Source organism: Neolamprologus multifasciatus, chromosome 18 (assembly GCF_963576455.1).
Source record: "Neolamprologus multifasciatus chromosome 18, fNeoMul1.2, whole genome shotgun sequence".
NCBI classification, from domain to species: domain Eukaryota; kingdom Metazoa; phylum Chordata; class Actinopteri; order Cichliformes; family Cichlidae; genus Neolamprologus; species Neolamprologus multifasciatus.
In genome coordinates, this window is record NC_140456.1 from 9713910 (window position 1) to 9734492 (window position 20583).

Sequence of the window (20583 nt, forward strand, 5' to 3'; positions counted from 1 at the left end):
GCACTGAGTAAATCCACTTACTACTTAGGCATGAGTAACATTTCCAAAAACATTGTATCCATGAGTTAAAAATGAATAATAACAGCATAATGCACGTATGAGTTGTTCTTAGGAAGTAGCAGCAATGAATAGATTCCAAGTAATGACACCCGAGACGAGTGCACTGTCGGTCTTTTTGCTGGATTTGTTGACAGTATGAAAAATTCAGAACACCGTCAAGCTCACACTTTAAGATCCTCACGCAAGTAATGTTCAGAATCTCAGTTAATACCAGGTGAAAATGTCATTTTTATTCTGTAACGCGTCCTGCTAAAACGGTGACATCAATAGTAAAAGTACCAGTGTTAAATAAACTAAAGCTGCATATTTAAACAATCATGAACATACAGTTTGGGGTTGCAGTGAGTTAGGAATGTACTTCCATTTTGCTTAATAGTCACATACATTTTTAAAAAAAAAAAGGACATACTGGCCCTTTGAGGCCACAAGAGAGAACATGTTAACTCACTGCACAAAATGCTACATTCTGAAAGTTAAAAAGTCACTCCTCTAACATATATATGTAAAAAAAAAACAACAACAGTCCTGCTTATGTTAAACACAACGACTGACAGGGGACCAGAGGGCAGTGGTACATCAGCGTTACAGTCAGAGCTGAAATCCAGTTGGACTGATTTTAAGACACAAATAAGAGGAAGTGACACATGTGATGTAATCCCCTTCCTCTGGTGTTTACGTGTTGAGTCAGCACAGTAAACTAGTCCAGTGGTTACAGCAAAAAGAAGAGGCAAAAGGAGGAAAAGTCCCCGTTTAGTGGAGCAAAGAATTTTACAGTGTGCCGTAAAGACATTGTCAAGAAAAGAAAAGGTCAAGGCATCTGTTTACTTCCAGGGTTTGAACAATCGTTGAGCTGATCACAGTCTGACGCAAAGCATCTGTGATGATCACAAAACAGGAAGGATGAGGCCCGCAGAGATGTTCCTCTCTGAATGGTTTGTTTGTTGATGAGAGGGGAAATGATTGGGCGAGAATAGACCACATGGCCTCCGCATGTCCCACTGCATCAGTGATCCAGGAGGAGTTAGCACGAGGGGAGAGGAAAGTGTAGGAAAAAGAAGACGTTTTACTGGACGCCTTTACACCGAGGTCTCAGACTGCAGCCTCATGACGAACTTGTGGCTCTTTGGGTCAATGAACTCCTCCCCGAGCCGCAGGAAGGGGAGCGGCGTCACCGTGACAACAAGGGAGAAGTCCAGGCGTCGCAGGGAGAAGACCAAACCCTGACGCAGGGCTGAGGTCACCGGCTCCTCGCTCACCAGAGTCCACTGGCGCCCCCTACCGTTCTGCTGCTGGTACTGCATGGTGGGGCCGGCGGTGAGGTAACGCTCCAGGAAAGCCTGAAAAGGAGGATGTTGGAGTTTAATCACCAAGGAAACACCAGTTGTCTTAGTGCTGAAGTACCGTGCCCAAGTACACTCATGAAGCACTTAACTACATTTACATCACTAATGATGCGGCTTTGAAGATCATTTCATCAATCTACACTGTCCGCTAAAACAAGTAAAAGAAATCCTATCCTACAATAATTCTGCCTTTCTGTAGTGGCAAAGATCCCCTTATTGTGTTGTATTTATTTTATATTTAATTAAAGTGGCTCTGTCCTACAGTGGTAACATATTTGGCTAACACTAGATCCCTGGCATCTCCTCTCGAGACCGAAAGGAAGCACAAATCCCTCGGACGGGCCATGTTGGGATGGAAGGAGCATCCATACCAGATCAAATATGCACATTGATCCAGTGTGTTGACCTCTTGTGAATAAGACAGCAACTGATGGAAGCTGTTTTGTTTTTTAAATAAAAGAAAGTGTCCCAAATAGAGAGAGTATTCAGGAGTAAAGATAGGTACATCTGCACTCAATGAGGGCCTTTTTGGGCTTAAATAGGAAAAAAATAAACAAATAAAACCATCCTTATGGTAAATAATATAGAAGGGTTTTGATAATCAATAGAAAGTATCTGTACACACAGGACAAGACTGAAAACAGTATCAAGTGGCTGCTATCATCAGGGACTTTGGCGCCTCTGAGTTAGAGATGTATTCGATTCTCTAGTAGAAAATTCTGCTAAGAAACAGCCATCAATACTCAAACATGTTTAAAACAAAACAAACAAAAAAAAAACAACTCCACAAAGACCAACAAACAAATCTTTTAATATCAATTAGGCTGTTTGCTGTATTGGAACTATTGACGACTCACCTTGGGTGTCATGTTGTGCGTGATGCAGAACTGAAGGTGTGTGAGGATGCTCTCCATACTGTGGAAGGCCTGCTGCCGTGTGGTTCTCAGGTACTTCTGCATGGCCCGGGCCATCGGGGCAAAGATGGCTTGGGCTGCCTCTCGAGGATCCATTACCTCTCTGGGGTGCTTGGGAGATGAGGCCGCCTCTTCCTCTTGGAGGCGCTTGATATGTGTGAAGGCCTCTTCCACCGCCACCACCAACCTATTAGAGTAACAGAGGACTGTGGTGACATACCCAACAGATCAAAGATGAAAAACCGAAAAGTTCTGCGGGTGATAAATGGCCCTCGAGGCCGACGAGGAGCGTGGAGTGTATCTGACCTGGCCTTCCGTTTGCGGATCCTTCGGTCCATCTCGGCCTCCTCGTAGTAATACTCGTTGTGGGAGTTGTCTCTCCGTCTGGCAGCAGCTGCTATCATGGCCCGGGACTGGCCTGTGGAGTTATTGGTGGTGTTTTCTGTAAGACCGAGGGAGGGATTATTGGACTGCACATTAGAACTCAGACAGGTAGTTTAAGGAGTTCTTTATGTTTCCCGTTCTTGCTGTAAAGCCACCTGCTTCTGACGTAGACCAACAAACAGCAACGAAAATTAAAGAAAAAACGATTTACTTCTGGATTAAAGACAGACGTCAAAGCCAGGACGAAACTATATTTACCATCCAGAGAGTAAACTTTGAAGCCTGTCATCTTCTTGGACAGGATGGACTTGGGCAGGTTGAGGAGAGCTGGGTTATAGACGGGGAAGTCGCTGTAATAACGGTCCAAAACCCAGACAGCTGCCCGCTGGATGCTAAAACACAGAGTATCTGTCGTCAGTGTCACAGTAAGTACAGGTCAAACAACAGCTGCTGACTGCACAGCGGACAGGCTGCAGTTAATACAGACGTAAATGTAAACTATATCTCAGCACCTTCCTCACATTTCTGCCTTTGATGGTGATCTCGTTTAATGTCACACCTCAACTATTACTTTAAAATAAGATGCACTGATGTTCGGACAGTAGAATGCATCCCCTCACATCTTCCAAACTGTTTTTTGGTGTAGTTTAATATTTACCTAGGTTTTGTGACACTTCTGCTTTAAAGTTAGTAGATTTATTGTTGCTGAAACTAAGAAATGTTTCAACAACAATAAATATATGCAATATGCTAAGAAATATATGCACATTTGTACCCAGTCCATTGGGATAATCAGAATAATTGAGCATATATTATATTTCCATTAAACAGTTCTTGACCACCAGAATCACCAAAACCATGGAGTCCTGCCAGTGTCACGTTTTTTTTATATTTCACTGAAATCTTACTAAAGTTACTTAAAATAATGCCCGTGTACACGATGTAGGTGTGACTGCTGGGGACGTGACTGCTCACGTTTAAAAAATAATGGCCTGATGGAGATATGCATGCACGAACACTTCCCCTTCAGTTTGTTTCCAAAAAACAATCTGTGTGCGATTGATTTTGACAACTTAAAAATACATTTTTCCCCGCTCTAGGATGTGGGTTCAGAGCACAGGCAGAGAAAAAAAGCTTGTAAAGCTTCTCAAATACAAGCGTGAACACACCCAAGTATCAACTTTCAGACATTTTAAACCCACTTAAGACAACTTTGTATTGATTTGCAGTGACTCTTTCCTTTGTAAAGACAAAGGACCCAATCCATGCCATCAAAAATTACTCCATAGAGTAACTGAGACCCTGCATCCTCATGTAAGGACATAGCATTTAGCTTTTCTGCAGCTTATACTTCATGCTGCTGAGCACAGGCCTGTCTGTGGTACCACTGTGGTGCATTGCAAATAAGAGTTTGGGACTCATGAGGTTAATCTTCTGCCTGTCAGCAGGTTTATCGTATTTTGTTACTAGAAGGCAACCAAGTAACAAACAACAATTCTGTGAAGATATTAATTAAATGCCACGGCTGGTGTCACAAACCTGAGGTGGCCCACGTTGTAGAACTTGCTGGCACCATCCGTGCTCCGCACCACCTTAAGGCAGAAGGCTGGCTGAAGGTGTCGGACTTCCAGCAGCACCAGAGCCAGGTACTGGATGAAGAGCAGAGCATCCACCAGCGAGGCAGCATACTCCACAATCCCCCTATAGTCCCGTTCTCTGGGCTCCAACACACGCACGCCGTAGAACAACCAGTACGACGCCACAAACAGGAACACCAGCACCATCAGGAGGCAGCGGAAGACGAAAAAGCGCGGGAGGGTGGCGCGGGGAGGGCGGAGGAACAGAGCCCAGGAGGAGATGAGCAGGACCAAGAGCTTGAAGGCCAGGGAGACGTAGAGGCCCTCGCAGGGCGTGCCGCAAGGCTCGAGGGCGTCACGCCACAAGACCTGCGGCAGGATGAGGAAGGCTAATGGCGTGACCAGAGCAAAGAAGCTTAGGCAGCCTCCCAACGCCGGACCCACAAAACGTTTGCACTCCAGTGGAGTTGACTCCTCCAAATCTTTGGTGACGCGGGTCAGGTCCTCGTTTGAGATGCTGTGCTCTGAGGTGCCAGTGACCACAGTGGTGGTCTCTCCCCAGTTGTCATCCTGCACAACAAAGAAAACAATTAGTCATTTTAATCTCTATGCTGAGTAATATATTAAGTTCACCCCCAGCTTTGACTTAAGCTCTTCAAGAGGCTAAGAATGCTGGGATTGTATGTGTGAACAGGAGTTGCTCAGTCATACCTAAGAAAAGGAGGGTGTGAGACAAAATCTGAAGCTACTTATCCTACATATATGAACACAAGATGTTTACATGAAAGGGTTGGTTGGAAGGCAACTATAATCTGAGTAAGCACAAATGAACAGTTGTTGCTTTTTTAAAAATCTTTTTTGAGTAGCTGAAAAGCCCTCAACTTAAAATTAGAAGCTAAGGGCTCAAGCCCTGAACATCTTTGTCCCAAGAGCGATTGCAGGTTGGTTAGGCTTTAATGCAAGTGCCCCTTTACTATTTTAAGAATGACTCTTCACTTCATCTGAGAACAAGCACGTCCCCTCGGGCTCCTTAATGAAAGCACGTCTCTGCACTTTAAATAGTGAAGTCAGATTATTTTAAAGTCAGCACCTGCTCTCTTCCCGCTAACTGACGGGGCAGAAAAGGACTGAAACGATATGATTAACAGCTCTAAGAAAACACACTTGAGCTGTTGAAAGAATCTGAGAGACCACTTTGAATGGATAACAAAGGAAAACTGATGGGGAATTCAAATACAGCTTTTTGACCTGAATAATGTAGAGAGGTCAAAGTTTTGGTTTAAAGGCCTATTTGTAGTTCAGCTGAGTGTTTGACTTTAATTAAACATAATATTTTAGCATGTACAGCTCCGGGGTAATCTGAGCCTATCAACTTCGTCAATGTTAGTGACATGCAGCTAAAGGACCGAAAGTCGCTAACATTTTTTGAACAAATTGTAGTTTTAAGAAACACTGGTGGGATAAGATATGCACAATGTTAACCATTAATTAGAATAATGACTGGTGATTAAATGAGGTCAAAGATGACGATGCATGAACAAAAAAAAGTAGAAAACACTGTAACTGACCCTGTCATCTCCACGGGTCGACTCTGCATCGAGAAGCGGCTCTCCGGGTGTTTGGATGGTGACCGATTTGTCTCCACGACTGCTGCTGTCTCGGCTCTTGGAGCGGTGACGGTCCCGTCGATCCCTGAAGACAAAGAAATTATATATCATAAAGGGCTACATTAGTCACACACGCATCGAATAATGTGATGGTGTTACACCATGACGCAATCTGCTATTAGTTATCCCATTTTTATTTATTGTCTTAGCAGATTGTCTGTCAAAGTTGCTGTGGTGAATCGTTGTGACAGAAGAACACACAGTTGTGGTCAGAAGTTTACATACACTCATCGTGGGCATGAATGTCATGGTAATTTTGGGCTTTTAAAGAGTTTTTTAACTGTTATTTTTCCAGGCTGGAATCATTATACAACAAACATCTTTAGTGGCTTAAGAAAACTATTAATTTTAGATTTTTGTGCTAATCCACACAAACTCAAATATACACACACACCTCACTAATATTTGGTTAAATGTCCCTTAGCAAGCTCGACCTCAACCAGACACTTTTGAGAGCCATTAACCAGAATTAAGCTTCTGCCATAATTCTGGTTTGTTATTTGACCACTCGTCTTGACAAAACTGATAAAGTTCAATTAAATTGGTTGTTTTTTCCTTCTTTTTTTTTTGCATGGACCCAGTTTTTAAGCATAATCAACAAATTTTCAATAGGGATTAAAGTCTTTGGCAAGTCTGTTCCAGAATCTTAATACTAGCATCCTTTATTCCCTCCAAAACCGGCCTTGATGCGTTTGTCCTGTCAGAACATCCAGATGTGTCCAAGTTTCAACCCTCTAGCTGTTGATTTAATGTGAAGTTGAAGATTTCATAAGTAGCCTTCCTTGTTCATAATTCCACTTTCCAAACTCCTCAAGATGGGTGGTGACCATGGTGGCCATTTAGAAGTCGGCCATCTTGGATACAACTTTTGTTTTTTTCAATAGGAAGAGGGCCATGTGACACATCAAACTTATTGGTAATGTCACAAGAAAAACAATGATGACAACCATTCCCATTTTATTACGGTGTATCCATATAAATGGCCCACCCTGTATATCAGCACCACTGACAGCAAAACAGCCACAGAGCATGATGCTACCACCACCATGCGTGACATTTGGTACCGTGTTCTTAGGTTTGAAATCCTCCAAACGTACCTTTTGTCATTGAGGCCAAATAGAAATGTTTCAGCCTCCATCTTATCTGATCATGTCCATAGCCTTGTGGTCAGGTGCAGATTTCAGTCAAGCTTCACTGTGGGCAGTGATGCTGGTGGACCAGCCGTTTCTAGTTCATGTCAAGCTCGGGCCCTGGTGGTTCCTGGGTTGTTTCTGAACATCCTGACCAATTTCCTCTTATCTGAGGGGGGACCGTTTTGGATCTTTTTGGATCAAAGTCGTGACACATGTGAATAAGTTATACTTACGTACAATTGTTTGAACGGATGATCTTGGGATTTGGAATTGTTTAGAAATGGCTACAAGGGATCTTCCCAACTTATGCAAGTCTGGGTTTCCCCATTCTTTTGAGCAGTGGTGTCAAACAATTCCTCTTTATGCTGGCAAAAAGAAACCAGATTGCAAAAAGAAACCAGTTGCCCACAATCATGATCAGCAATGAGAGGTTTATAGGCCTTGGTCTTGTCGAGTTAAAAGACACTGTAGAAGCTTCAGCACCACTTGTTAAAAGATTTAAGTCAGCGTAAGTTTATATCCGAGCCCGTATTTATACTTTTGACCCTGCGAGAAATACAGAAACTCCAAAATAAATTCAAACTTGTGCATCCAGCAACTTATTAAAGACACATGCTGTACTTTGGTGCCACCCGGGGGGAAAAAAACAGTTCAAAGAAAAAGTTGAAAGCCCGAAATTACTGTGACCTTCATGATGAGCGTATGAAACTTTTGACCACAACTGTAACTTTTTAAGATTCCTCGTAAACAAAGAAATGGGTCTTACATTCCTCGGTATAGTCACTAATCGAATTATGTCTGTTTTCCTTTCATTTAAAAACAGTCAGAATGATTAATTCCCTCATAGTTTTTTCCCCCCCTTTACCCAGTGAACAGTGTTTTTCAAAAGCATAACAAAACGATACTGCCAGAAAGGAAATTAAAAGCACTGCCATCACTCACCACCTCCAATTTATCAACCGAGATTGGAGCTTAAAAAATTTGAAGTTTAATCAAGCAAACAGACGTTCGCACAGATTCAGCGAAAATGCTTCCTTATGGTTTCCCTGGATAACATGTATAAAAGCAGCCCAGGGGTCACTCAGCTTCTTTGAGTGGTTAATCAGCAAACAGCTTTCTTAGTTCACTGTAGTGACTCTGATGGATGTATTTAGAATTAAAGCTGTCTTCCTGGCTCTATACGAGGTTATGTATGAGTAAGTATACTTTATAATTCCTATTTTCAATATAGATGTATGATGTGTGAGTGTTCAGTATTAAAATATGTGCCACTATGTCTCCTAGTGTGGATCTCAGCATGTGGTTTTCATCCACAGCATCTGTAAAGCTTTTGAGCTGCATACCAGACACCCTACTGTTACTGACGACTTCTTATAGGGAGAATTTGATTATGAAACCTCACAAGTCACTACCTGTTACAAAGTGATAAAACATTTGATGATTAATTATCCTTTCAGGTGGCTAGTGTTGGTCTGGAGTTTAGAAACCACATACACATCAGATACAAACCTGTATATAAACTCAAAACCTTTAAAAACTGTTATTTTCTAACTAATATAAGTTCCACAATCGCTGATTTATCAGGCAGCAGCTGCAGATTTGGGTTCACTGCTGAGTTTCAGTGACTGGGGAGTGTCCTTCAGAAAAAGAAAAAACTCAAATAATAATCAGGACCAGGGGTGTCAAACATAAGGCCGGGGGGCCAGAATCGGCCCAGCCAAGACTTCAATCTGGCCCACTGGGATGGCTTTTGAATATTTAAAGGACGGCATCGATTTTAGACTTAACTGTATTTTTATGACTTTTACAGCTTTTCCTACACATTCATTCATTCTGGCAGATTGATGTGATTTCATTATCTTTATCAACAGCATTTTGTTATCATGTTGCACTTATTTTCCCTTTTTCCCTACACTGTAGATCCCTGATCTACACTCTTGGACTGACTGCTGCTGCAGTTGCATAAATATTTGATTAAAAAAATACAAATACAAATACAAATCTCATTCTAATTATGTTGTGTATATCACAATATGTATTTGAAGATCCAATATTTAAACCAACCAATATTCGAATCAGTCCAAAACAACAGACCAGAAACAAATACATGAAGTTATGAGCCTGAGTGTGCCTACTTGAATGGGTCTTACCCACCTGTGCTTTCGGGAGCTTCGGGAATGGGAGGACTTGTATGAGTAGCCCGAGTACTGCGACTCGTTGTCCATGTCTCGGGTCGGCGGTGAGCGGGCTTTACGAGCCCCGCCTCCTCCCGCCGTGCCGCGTTGCTCGCCGACGCCTCCCAGTTGGTTTTTGCGCTCGGAGATGGACTTGGTGGAGAGAGCCAGGGGCAGTTTGAGTAGGTCAACCTTACTCCTGAGGGAATCTATCTTGGAGGCCGATGAGGGGGGGAGCAAGAGAAGGGAGGATGGGAGGGCAGGGGAGGCTAAAACGAGGAGATGATGAGGAAGGAATAGGGGTGGGAGAGGATGATGGGCAGGAGAGTTGCAACAGGGGAGAGCTGAGGTTGCTGAGATCTGAAAGAGAAGGACAAAAAGAGAGCGCTGGTTAAAACTCAGCATCGCATGTAGCCATTTCTCTGCCTGAGCTACTATTTGTGCTCCTAAGTTGCACAGTTTAACTGAACTGACAACACACTAAAAATACACCGCAGGCTTCATATTTATCTTTTCCTTTTTCCTGCCTGAGCTTCCTGCCTTGTGCTCCTAACAGCGATCACACCAGCATATCTAGATGGTACAAAATGAGGTCCCCAGCGTCACTTCTAAACTTGGGCGAAAGCTCCTTTTCATAATATGCATCACGGCCTTGGAACAATTTACAAGATAGAGATCATTTTGGAAACACTGGCTTTATATCAGGCATTGAAAAGCATAGCACATTTCAAAATCCTGTCTGAGGAATGCGCCTGAAGCCTAACTTTAGAAAGAAGTAACGACGGAGACGTCTGCGAACACATGGAAGGTCAAATTCATAAGCCCCTTTCAGACGTCAACTCCTTTCCACTAGTCTGAGGGCGTCTGCGTGCTTCATTTGCATGTCTTAATGTGCACCCTGGTCATTTTCCATTAAAATCACTACGGCAGTAATACAATGTCTGACCTATAAACCATCATTAACTGACAGGCACACACAGGAATATGGGCATCCTTCTTTGTGGGCTGCACAGGTAACTAAACGGCACAAAACAGAAAAAACATAAGTTTTTTTTTTTTTTTTTTTTAAAGGGAGGTCACCAACTCTCCTAATCTCACACTTAAGAGAAAACCTCAAAACTCCTCCCTTTTTAAAGTAAAGTAAAATGACCCTTTAAGAGTCCACTTATGTGGTTTATACCCACATCCACTATAAAACACATTAACCTTCTAAACTGAGGCTTCGGTTTCACTTCAAGCGCTTTCATCGCTTCCAGGTCTCAGCTGAGGTTAATCATCACACGACTATATCTCCTCTCTCCAAGCAGCGAGCATTAGCCACAGTTAGCTGTGTCACAATGGCAGCCATATTGGATTACTGTGTTTTCACTAAACTTGTTTGCCCTCTCACTCCCTCTCTCGCCATCTCACATTCCGTCCCTCACGCCCTTCGTCCCCCGGGAAACGGGGCCTCATCGCTGCCATGGTAATGAATGAGGGTGTTCAGCTGTAGGGGGATTGGAGGCTGACAGTTACTGTGGAAACCTGACCTCACACCGCCCTCTGACACACTGTCTGTCCACGCGGGAGGAAAAAAAATCACCAAAATAAAAGTATCGGTGTGATGGATGTTTGGCTGTCACATGGTAGTTAATCGATAAAGGGAGGGCGTGGCTCACTGGCTTTGATTGGCCCTCTTTGGGAAATGGAGAGGGAGGCTAGCTGCTATCAATGCCGGACAGATTCCACTTAAAGGTGCTTTTATGCCCCATCAAGACCATTGAGTTTAAAATCCACTTCCCTTCATCCAAGTCCTGCATGAAATCCAATCTCTCTGTCAAAGTTTATCCACATTTTCACCATCTCTTTTTGCATCATTATTATTATTAGTAGTAGTAGTAGCAGTATTATCATCACCATCATTATTACATGGTAAAGTGTCAGTTCATCCACTGTCTGCAACAAGCCCCCCAACTTAAGTCATCTTTCTTCCCATTGGTTGTTCCTCACAAACAAAGGGTTTGAATAATAGGTCGGGTGGGGCATCAATGTTCCACTCTCTCTGACATCATAAAGACTGAAAGAGAGTCTTTTTGAGCCTTTGGAGCACCCAAGCCTTTATTCCAAGTGAAACTGCATGCGTGTCTTTTGGCTTAGGCATTTGGTTATAGAAAGCAAAAGACTAATGGTATGTGACAAATGCACGAGTGTCAGAGCGTGATATTAATGACAAAGAGATGCCATACGTTTACTTTCATAGTGCGCATGAGACAAGCCCAGACATGTGTTACAGCAAGAGGCAGCCTCCAATAATAATTTAGTAAACAGGGAGTCCCTTCAACAACTTCAAACAAAAATTACAGCACTTTGCAAAATATGCGAGAAAGCTGTTCCCGCTAAAGGTGGAAACACTACACTTGTTTCAACACTTGTGGTAAAAAGACACCACCAAGCTATGACGCCATGCGAGGAGGAGATACTAGGAGCTGATGATGTGCTTGGAAAAAGTAAACAACGGAGACTCCACCGGGGCTCGCCGGAGCACTGCTAGTTGTCTGTATGACAGGGAGAGCAAAACGGTGGATGGAAATTATGGGTGCAGTTACATGATGGAAATGCAGGGCTTCAAGCAACTCCTGATAAAGCGATACCCAAGATCCCAGGTAGAAAATATTTTTCAGTGTTATGTGAAAAGTCTAAGTTAAGGTTAAGCTACTTTAATTATTAGTAGTATTAGTATTAAAATGTTAAGCATTTGTTTTATACTTTTACTTTAAACTTCCATGGAAAACGCTACTTAGGTTACTTTTAATGCTTAGATTTAACTGTGCCACTATCAGTGCATATATAGTGCAGTGCAGTGCTATAATGCTGCTGCTAGCATCTTGTTTCTGTAGAGTCACACTTCAAATTCGATAGTGTGTCATCAGGAGTTACTGACAGTTTTTTTGTGTTGTAGCAATAAATAAATAGTGCTTCCTGCAGGCTGCAATCACTGATAAAACACTGTTCACTATATCTTTTTAATAAATACATTTTTCCCAAATTTCCTTGAAATATAAATGATGTTGTGACAATATATCCCACTCCTGGCAGCAAGTCTGTTCCATTTCCCTGCAAACAGGGCCTTTCTAATAATCTTGAAGATCATCAGTGGCTGAAACAAGAGCAGCGCACAGACTTTAGACTGCCCCTGGTTGTGCACAGCTATAACATGCAAACAACAGTCTACCAATCTCTGCGTATGATCAGCGCACAACCAGGCCAGTGCCCTCACAGGGATTATTCACACATGTGCTGATCTCAGTTTCTGAAAGTTTCTTCCTGTTTAAAATAAACACCACTAACCACCAGCATAAATATGATAGCAAATAATGAAAAATTTAATAGCTCAACTTTATGAGAAACCTCCCCTTAGCCAGAATCACTAACTTTTAGCAGACCAGAAGAGATTTTGGACCCTTGCAGCCATGTGCAAAACCTCAACAGCATGCTTATTCCAAAACCACAAAACTCCAATGACTAACAGCTGCTTTCTGGTGCATCATGATCGGCTTTTATCTTCAGCTTTAGCAGAGGAATTAGCAGAATTGTGCTGTGCTTTTAGGCCAAATAAAGTGCTTAAAAGCTGTGTTTCATGCGACCCCTGCAACAGACAGGATTCTGCATTCTGAATGTCACGCGAAGCAAGAGGATTCTTATTTTAGATCAAGTTAAACTGCATGGCATCAAACCGAAGAAAAGCACAAACTCCTCTCCACAAGTTCTTTTAAACATGCCATTCGGGGACAGACAGAGGAGCAGATATGGGTAGAGCTTCTCAGCAAAATAATACGAGGACAATAAGTGGAGAGGACTGATTCCCAAACAAGGCAAATACTCTACACAGGCAAGAAACACAAATCTAAAGTGTTTAATGTAATGGCTGTAGAAGCTTAGCCGGTATTTGCTCTCCCAGACAGAGAAATGCTGGCCAAAATAACAATCGGAAATCATCACTGGCCATAATGCTCGCCCCACCAACGCACATAAATAACAATTAAGCAATTATAATGGTGCGGTCTGCCTTTCCAAGCAACGACAAAGGAAAATGAAGGAGTAGCGTCTTTTTTACTCCTCTATATCTGAAACTCTAACAGCACAGAGACAGAAGAAAATGGCTCAGCTTTTTGAACGCATGAGTGATAAAAAGAAAACAAAAGCATTACTCAGATTAGTGCTCTTTTTAATGTGTGTCAAAATCAAAGCCCACAGCCATTTGTCAATTTTAATCCAACTCACAAATTATTTTAGATTCTCAAGAAAGTTTGGCCTGTGGTCTGCACCGCCCTGTGCTCATGGCAAACTAACCCTCCGCTGCATCAGCAATCTGACAAGCCTGCAAACAATGAACGTGACAAGACTACATAGTCCATGTCTAACTGAGTGTTAACGGACGCCTATCATGAAACAATTTGTTTTCAAAGAACATAGTTCCCATTTGAACATATACAGCAGCAACGATATGAAGTCATACATACTGCAAACAGGTATGCAGCTAAAGCAAAACATGTTTCTTCTTTCAGTCCTGATCTCAAAGTGTTGAAGCTGCAGAGTTTGCTGCAAGCTTCATTTTTGTTCCGTGCCAGGAGGCTGCTGTCTATGGTACAGGTAGACTAGGTGATCAAAGAGCCTTTGCCTCCTTCTTATTCTTTTTTCTTAAATTAGCTTCCTGCACAAATATTGAGCTGTCGTGTTCAGGCCTGTGACACAGGCAATGCCAGAGCTGAGGACGTACTCTGTGCAAGACTGAAACAAAAGACTGGTTTTATGCTTTGACATTAGGACTTAACAAGATTTTATTAAAGGCCCCAACTTCAAGCTTGTGGAACAGATTGTTATAAGTTGGCTGAAGGAAAGCCTTCTTTGTGGAGTTAGTTTGCTTAACTACATTTTATAAAGACTAATGATCTTATTTTGTTCTGGTAATTTAATTAAAGCACGTCTATAAACTGTATCCTGTATGTCTGGCCCTTGATATAATTCCCATTTTGCAGCACAGCCCTTAGCAAACCCTCCTTGGACGCTCTTGCCATACATAAAATGCTGCTGACATAAATGTGTGCTTTTGCTTGCACGTAAAGACAAATGTTGTGAAGAGTGTCACGGTTATATGTATCCAAAAGCCTTAGAGAGCAATTAAAAGGCCAAGCATAGGAGTCTAAATTCCCCCTAGAGACGTATGGAGATACAACACAAACACGTTGGACAAAGGCAACGAGAAAAGACATTCAAACATAATATTTATCACCTTAACATGTTGACATTTCCTCCCATTGTGGGCGGAGTGGTGACAGTTTCATGAAAGGGGAAAAAAAAAAAGATTTATCATCAGCGGAGCGTGAAAGCACTCAGGTAATATTGACATATTCTCAAAGAGGTAAGATAATTAAATGAAAGTATTACTATTTAACACAGCGAATATTCATTGTGAACGTTAAGACTTGATTTCAAGTTACAAGTCAATGAAAGATGGACTTAAGAGGTCACGAGAAATTCCGTGCCTGATGACGGCATCTTGATGAAAGACAACAAAAAATTCGAAAGGCATTTAACTAACTAACGTCTCAGAAATTAGGATAGTCAAGTTAGCTGGAGAAACCTACCGGCTACATCTAAAACATGGATCTTAGGATTTGATATGAAAGTTTAATTTAGATTAAACTGAAGATAAATCATCTGCTACACGTTTTGAAAGTTTAACTGGTAATTACGGTTCTTGTGAAACCCTCTGAATCAACGACATGTAGAATACACAGACAAGCAGAGCTCACTGTTCACAAAAGCCCTCTGGCCAAATACACACATTTGCTCACACACCTAGCAAACATAGCAGGGTAATGTTTGTAATTAAATTCCTGCATTTTCTGTTTCCTGCCAAGTGTCCTTCTATTCCAGTCACTCACATCATGGCACACTGACTTTTTACCCTTAACCACAACATTTATGACAACATACACTGAAACCAAGACTGTGCAACAATGAAAAACATTAGCATGATAACACTTACTATGGTGTATCGATAAACATTTGGTATTCTCCAAAGAATGAAAGACTGCATTCACAATCATAATCACTGCTGCAAATTACTGAACTGGGTATAGTCTATCTGACCTTTAAAAATCAGTATTTAAGTAGCAAAGCTGTAAAGGGAACTTCAGAATCTCAAAATGTGAACTGTCACAGAAGCTGCACACGAGGCTGTGAAGGACTGAACTTGATATTTGGGGATGTTTTAGAGTTTTGCTGAGTTTTACATGCACAGGCACATAAACACGGGGTTAATGTTTCTCAACTCTTCAACTTTGCATTTCCCAAACAAGTGAGCACTGACGGCACTGTTTGACTCCACCGTTTGCTCAGCTGTGATGCTACTTTGCTGCAGCTTTCGCAATTAGGATAAGCTATGTGATGATGCGTTATCTAAATTACTCTCCAAACATGTCCTTCTGCTTTATGTTGTGTAAAAAGGTTTTGACAGTATCCAAGTAAACATGAGCAATAATGTTACATTTGTTGTTGACTGGACGATATCTGCCGACTGGTAAGGAGACTAGAGCTCTCTGTAGCATTTTACTTGTTCTAAATAACGTAACATAAATTGACTTGTACATTATAAATAACTGCTGGATGATGTAAAACTTGGATAAATAGGTGGATCCCTGGCAGCACTGCATTCTGGGGCTCCTGTCAATTTTTAAAAAATGGCTTTTTTTCCAGCTTCAGTGAATGATTTCTCTGTACGAAGACTGGAGTCGAGTGTAAAATTAACTCTGTTTTTATGCTGAAACGCTGACATCATCTTTCAGCATTTGACCTTTGAGGTAGATAAAACTGTTTCTTGTAAACATAACATTCGGCCTGTTATACGTATAATGAGAGACATATGCTTCAAAAAAAGTAAAGCACACAGGGCCGTCTCTGCAAGTAAGGCCTGCAAAAGGCCCGTCCTCTCCAAAGAAAGTATGAAAAGAAAGTTGCAAATATTACATCACTTTCAAGTGGCTTAAAGCACTAAGCTACCAGAAATTTTTGATATGAGTAAATCTAGATTGCACATGGTCTGCCGACCTTTACAGTCTGAAATAATCCTGTTGCCAACCTACCTGCCTGTCTGCTGGCCTGATAGTGAGAATATGACTGAACACTTGATCTACAAAGGTGTGGTCCGGTACTAAGAAGGATAAGGTTTCCTATTCATCCCACCGTCCTCTATGACCTACTTCATGGACTTCAAGAGGATTCTCCCCTTCCATCTTTAATCAGCAGCATTAGTATAAAAAAGGAAACCATACACCCACAGTGTAAAAGTACATCTGAGCACAAATCTGTTCAGTAAAGCAATAACAACCTACCACTGGTTCTAGTTTTTGATTAGCACCTTACACAAAAGGTTCATTTCTTTTCATCCAGCTAAGCCATTGTTCCTCCTGACATTGTTAACCAAATACCGGTATGACTTTCCCCATATAGTCTTATGCAAAAAAAGTCAAATTTCTAAAAAATAAAAAAAAATCTCTAACCGATTTCACCAGGGTTGTCCACTGCAAGCCAGTCCAGAAACCTGTGTGTGTGTGTGTGTGTGGTCTAAGATTAAACAGTTATAATGCTGGGCTTCAGGCCTACTAGAGCCACGGCTCAAAGGTTTTATGGCTCAGGCCAAAGGGAGTGTAAAGTCATTTAATATGCGCCATCAACTGAGAGCAAAGACAACAGCTTCCTCTGAAAACAGAAGACAAACACATTCAAGCCTGAATGAAGGAACCAACTCTCATATGCACACAACACAACCTCCACACAGGGTCCCAATCCTCAACAGCTAAAATCGACTTCATTATTTTTTATTTTTTTATTGTGGAATTTATTGTACCAACTCCTTTTGTTTTCAATTTAAATCAATCTGGTTTTATGACTCATTGCATCCAAAATCAATTAATGTAGCCCAAAGCAACAACGCTCCTGAGTCAAATCCATAGTTTAAACATCTTTGGCTTGCAGTTTGGATTTCATATGCATTTCTTCATGAATCATTTAAAGTAACTATACAGCTTAAAACAGTGCAGATGTTCATAGAAGACCATTTTGGTTATGCTCATCCATAAAAATGATTCCAACAATGAAATCAAACCATTAACGGTGCAATTATTTTGCTGCAAGCGTGCAGATCTAGTCACACGGTAATCAAAACAAGCACATGGAAGATTTTACAGCTACCTTCCCCACGACAAAAAGAAATCGAGCTGCCGTTAAAAAGTTTGGAGCTGCTGGCACTGGGACGGCAGCTGTCAGGGCGGAAAAGCAAGCCGGGACACCTCTGAAGTGACCAGCTCCGCTCCATAGCCATTTTAGGCCAGATATAGTCCACCAACTGTGAAAATAAGCATGCACACGCCCAGGGTCCAACAGGGGAAGAGGCTCATCAGTGTAACAAGGGCCACACACACACACACACAGACAGAACAGAGACCGCCACCCACATCAGTAAAACCAGTGAACAACAAGACAACTGCTTCTGTCCAGGTCTGCACACACACGGCGAGCAAACGGGAGCAGGTGTGCGCGTGTGTTTGTGTGTGTGCGCGAGTGAGAAAATCTAATAGGGTATGTTTGAATCAACAGGCCTGTCTTCTGACTCTGCATAGATTTGTCTTCATATCCAAACAAAAGTACTGCAGAGACAGGAAGCGGCTGAGATGATTCATGACTATGGCGAGTCTCACAACAGCAGCCAACTATGTGTTACTGATAAGACAGAGCATCATTATTTTCTTTGTTTGGGTTATAAAACGTCAGGAGTTGCTTGAAAAAGTCCAAAAATGCAGAGGTGTGTCATAATTCACTGTCAGAGATTATAAAAACAGCAGAAGTTCAAATGTGGCGATCAGACTGGAGTCAGAAACTCTATTGCATTTTTTTAAGGCAGTCAAAAATAGCTGTATGAGTCAAAAAGAGATGCATTTATTTTGAATAAGAAAACACTCGTATTCCCTTCAGGAAACACTTTGAGCACTGAAATCTTTTCATGATGACAATATTAATGTAGATATTGTGGCAATTTCTTAATTAAGGCTTAATTTGTGAGTCACCTGACAAACATCAATTTGACTCCTTGTTTAAGTGCTTTAAACATCCAAAATTATGTTTTATCACAAGACATTTGGAAGCTTTTTTGTACATTTTTTCAACCTGAAGCAAACACATTGACTTAAAAAGAAAACAAAATGTGATTCCATGTGATTAAACACAAATATGACATGATAGAAACCTTCTACCATGTCTGTTTCCTGAAAATACATGCACAATTCTCTCTGCACTCACACTACTAGTTGTCGTGCTTCTCTTATACTTTAATTGAACCAAAGTAGAAGGCACACCGCAGGGGGTCAGAGGACAAGCTGTATTCTCTGTTTGTGTGGACAGACCCTTTAAGCAGAAAGCCAGGCTGTCTGAAGAGCTGAAAATGGTAAATTAGTCAATTTACAGATGAAAAGGGCCAGTGGACAATTTGAATTGTTAAGTAAAACCTCAGTTTATTTCTAAAGGAATAAAGTCTAACATTTTCTGCTTTTGAAGAAAGAAAACTAACGTTTTCTCCATCAGCTTCTTGAATATTGAAGGTCTTTGTGTTTTTCTCTGTTTGCTAATATTGTAGTATTTGGGTTTAAGACTCCTGGTCAGACCAAACATGTTTCTACATAAAATATTGGAGCTTTTCGTTTAACTCTAACAATAAGGGGAGAAATCTAGTTGATTTTTGCCATCATTTCTTAATATTTCAGATTTCCTAAATTAATAGGCACCAATACTTCTACAATGAACCAGCTGTGCTTCATATTTCTTAATCTCTGTGGTATCACTGTGTAAAATTCCTTCTTCAGTCCATTTCCACTGAGCCCCTGCTATGTTTACGACCCGTTTTATCACTAAAACATCCCCACTGAAAGCAGTTTACAGCCATTCTGTGGTATTTTTTTAAAGCCTGGGGATAGCATTGTGTAGTTTTATCTCGCAAAAGCAGGACTCAAATCTTAGAAATTAGAAGTTGAAGGGCGAACAGACGTTTCAAGCACTGGATCTGTGCGTAATCAGGGCCTATTTCGGCTGCAGCAACGTTATCCTGTTTCACTTTGAATTACAGCCTGTGTTTAGACACATTTTAGCACCGTGCTGCAGGCTACGGCAGCGTGGCTCAAGAGTCGAGCTGCGTTCATTAATATTTCAACAATATTCCACATGCACAAAGAGCCACCAAAGGCTAACTTACTGCGAAGAACCGGGCGAGTATAAAGAGTTGTGCGACCTACAAGATAAAAAAGGAGGGTGTTGGAGAAAGGCAGGACAATGGGAGACTCCCAGGCCCCACCGGTGGCGTCCTGATGCCAAATGATCCCAACGCCCGCTCCCTTTCTTTCCCCTTTCCTTTTCCAAACGGGACGCCCTCGCAGTAAAATGAATGGACGCACTCAAATTCCCACCAGCCCTTCGCCGAGGACAAAATTCAAACCCTCCGGCCTGCAGTCACACTGGACGCGCTCTTTGCTTCCAGGCGCATCACTCTCAGTCTCCTTTTTTTTACGCTTCTATTCACATTAATAAAGGCAACTCTTCCTCCCACGTTTAAAATCGATCCAGGGAGCTACGTGGCCTCCGTGGGGTCAACAATAGCGCCGACGAGGGTCCTAAACTTCCCTTTGGATTAAAAAAAAAAAGGGCGACCATCGCGTCCTCTCGACTATTGTTTGGGGAAACCGGAGATCTCCGGCGCCCCGAAGCTTCCCAGCTCCCCTCTCCGCGTTACAACAGCGCGCAAGCATCCACATCACCACTTCCAACATTTTAACACATTTCCGCAAAGAAATACTACTTACTTATTCCGGATCGTCCATTCAGGTATTTTCTTACTTTCCACTCTCCTTCCACTCAGCCGTAGCACCGTGCGCCCCGCCTCCGCTTCACTCTGGCCCCTCCCCTGGTTCCCCCCCTGGGGGACCAGGCCCGTGAGAGAGTGTGGTTCAGCCACGGCGCATCTATCACCGCGCTGATGTCTCTGAGAGTGTGCGCTCGATGAGAGGGACCGGGACAGATTAATGTGGCTCTTAAAACAGAGAGGCGGTTTATGGAGCTGCTGACGGGAACAGTCCTCTAAAAGCGCCATCATCATTAGATGCTTTCAAACCTCCTGACCTCCGTGCAGCTAAGAAGATGGTTACGAATCCAGACATGCAGCACGAACAGGTTTTAATATGTCGTATAGTTTAGAGGTAAGAAGAAAACATTTTTTTTTGTATTATACCACGAATTTGTACAACGTGG

The 20583-nt window shown here is 42.0% G+C and overlaps 1 protein-coding gene across 1 annotated transcript; it reads right to left on the reverse strand.

Annotated features, from left to right (window-relative positions):
• Positions 1 to 454: 454 nt before the first annotated feature.
• vangl2 (VANGL planar cell polarity protein 2) lies at positions 455 to 19713 on the reverse strand. The gene is made up of 8 exons (XM_085139327.1): positions 19575 to 19713; positions 9233 to 9612; positions 5847 to 5970; positions 4241 to 4848; positions 2960 to 3093; positions 2624 to 2759; positions 2261 to 2504; positions 455 to 1397 (listed from the first exon to the last, which is right to left on the reverse strand). The coding sequence occupies exons 2-8, from the start codon at positions 9301 to 9303 to the stop codon at positions 1137 to 1139; spliced, it is 1578 nt and encodes a 525-aa protein (XP_084995453.1). The 5' UTR covers positions 9304 to 9612; positions 19575 to 19713; the 3' UTR covers positions 455 to 1136.
• Between the last annotated feature and the right edge of the window lie 870 nt (positions 19714 to 20583).

What these genes read in the sequence shown, in the direction of transcription:
- vangl2 (XM_085139327.1), bottom strand. Translation starts at nt 9,303, where the DNA reads ATGGACAACGAGTCGCAGTACTCGGGCTACTCATACAAGTCCTCCCAT. An exon ending in ATCCGCAAACGGAAGGCCAG is followed by an intron (nt 2,505 to 2,623) that starts GTCAGATACACT and finishes TTACTCTAATAG; the next exon opens with GTTGGTGGTGGCGGTGGAAG. An exon ending in CGCACAACATGACACCCAAG is followed by an intron (nt 1,398 to 2,260) that starts GTGAGTCGTCAA and finishes CCTCCTTTTCAG; the next exon opens with GCTTTCCTGGAGCGTTACCT.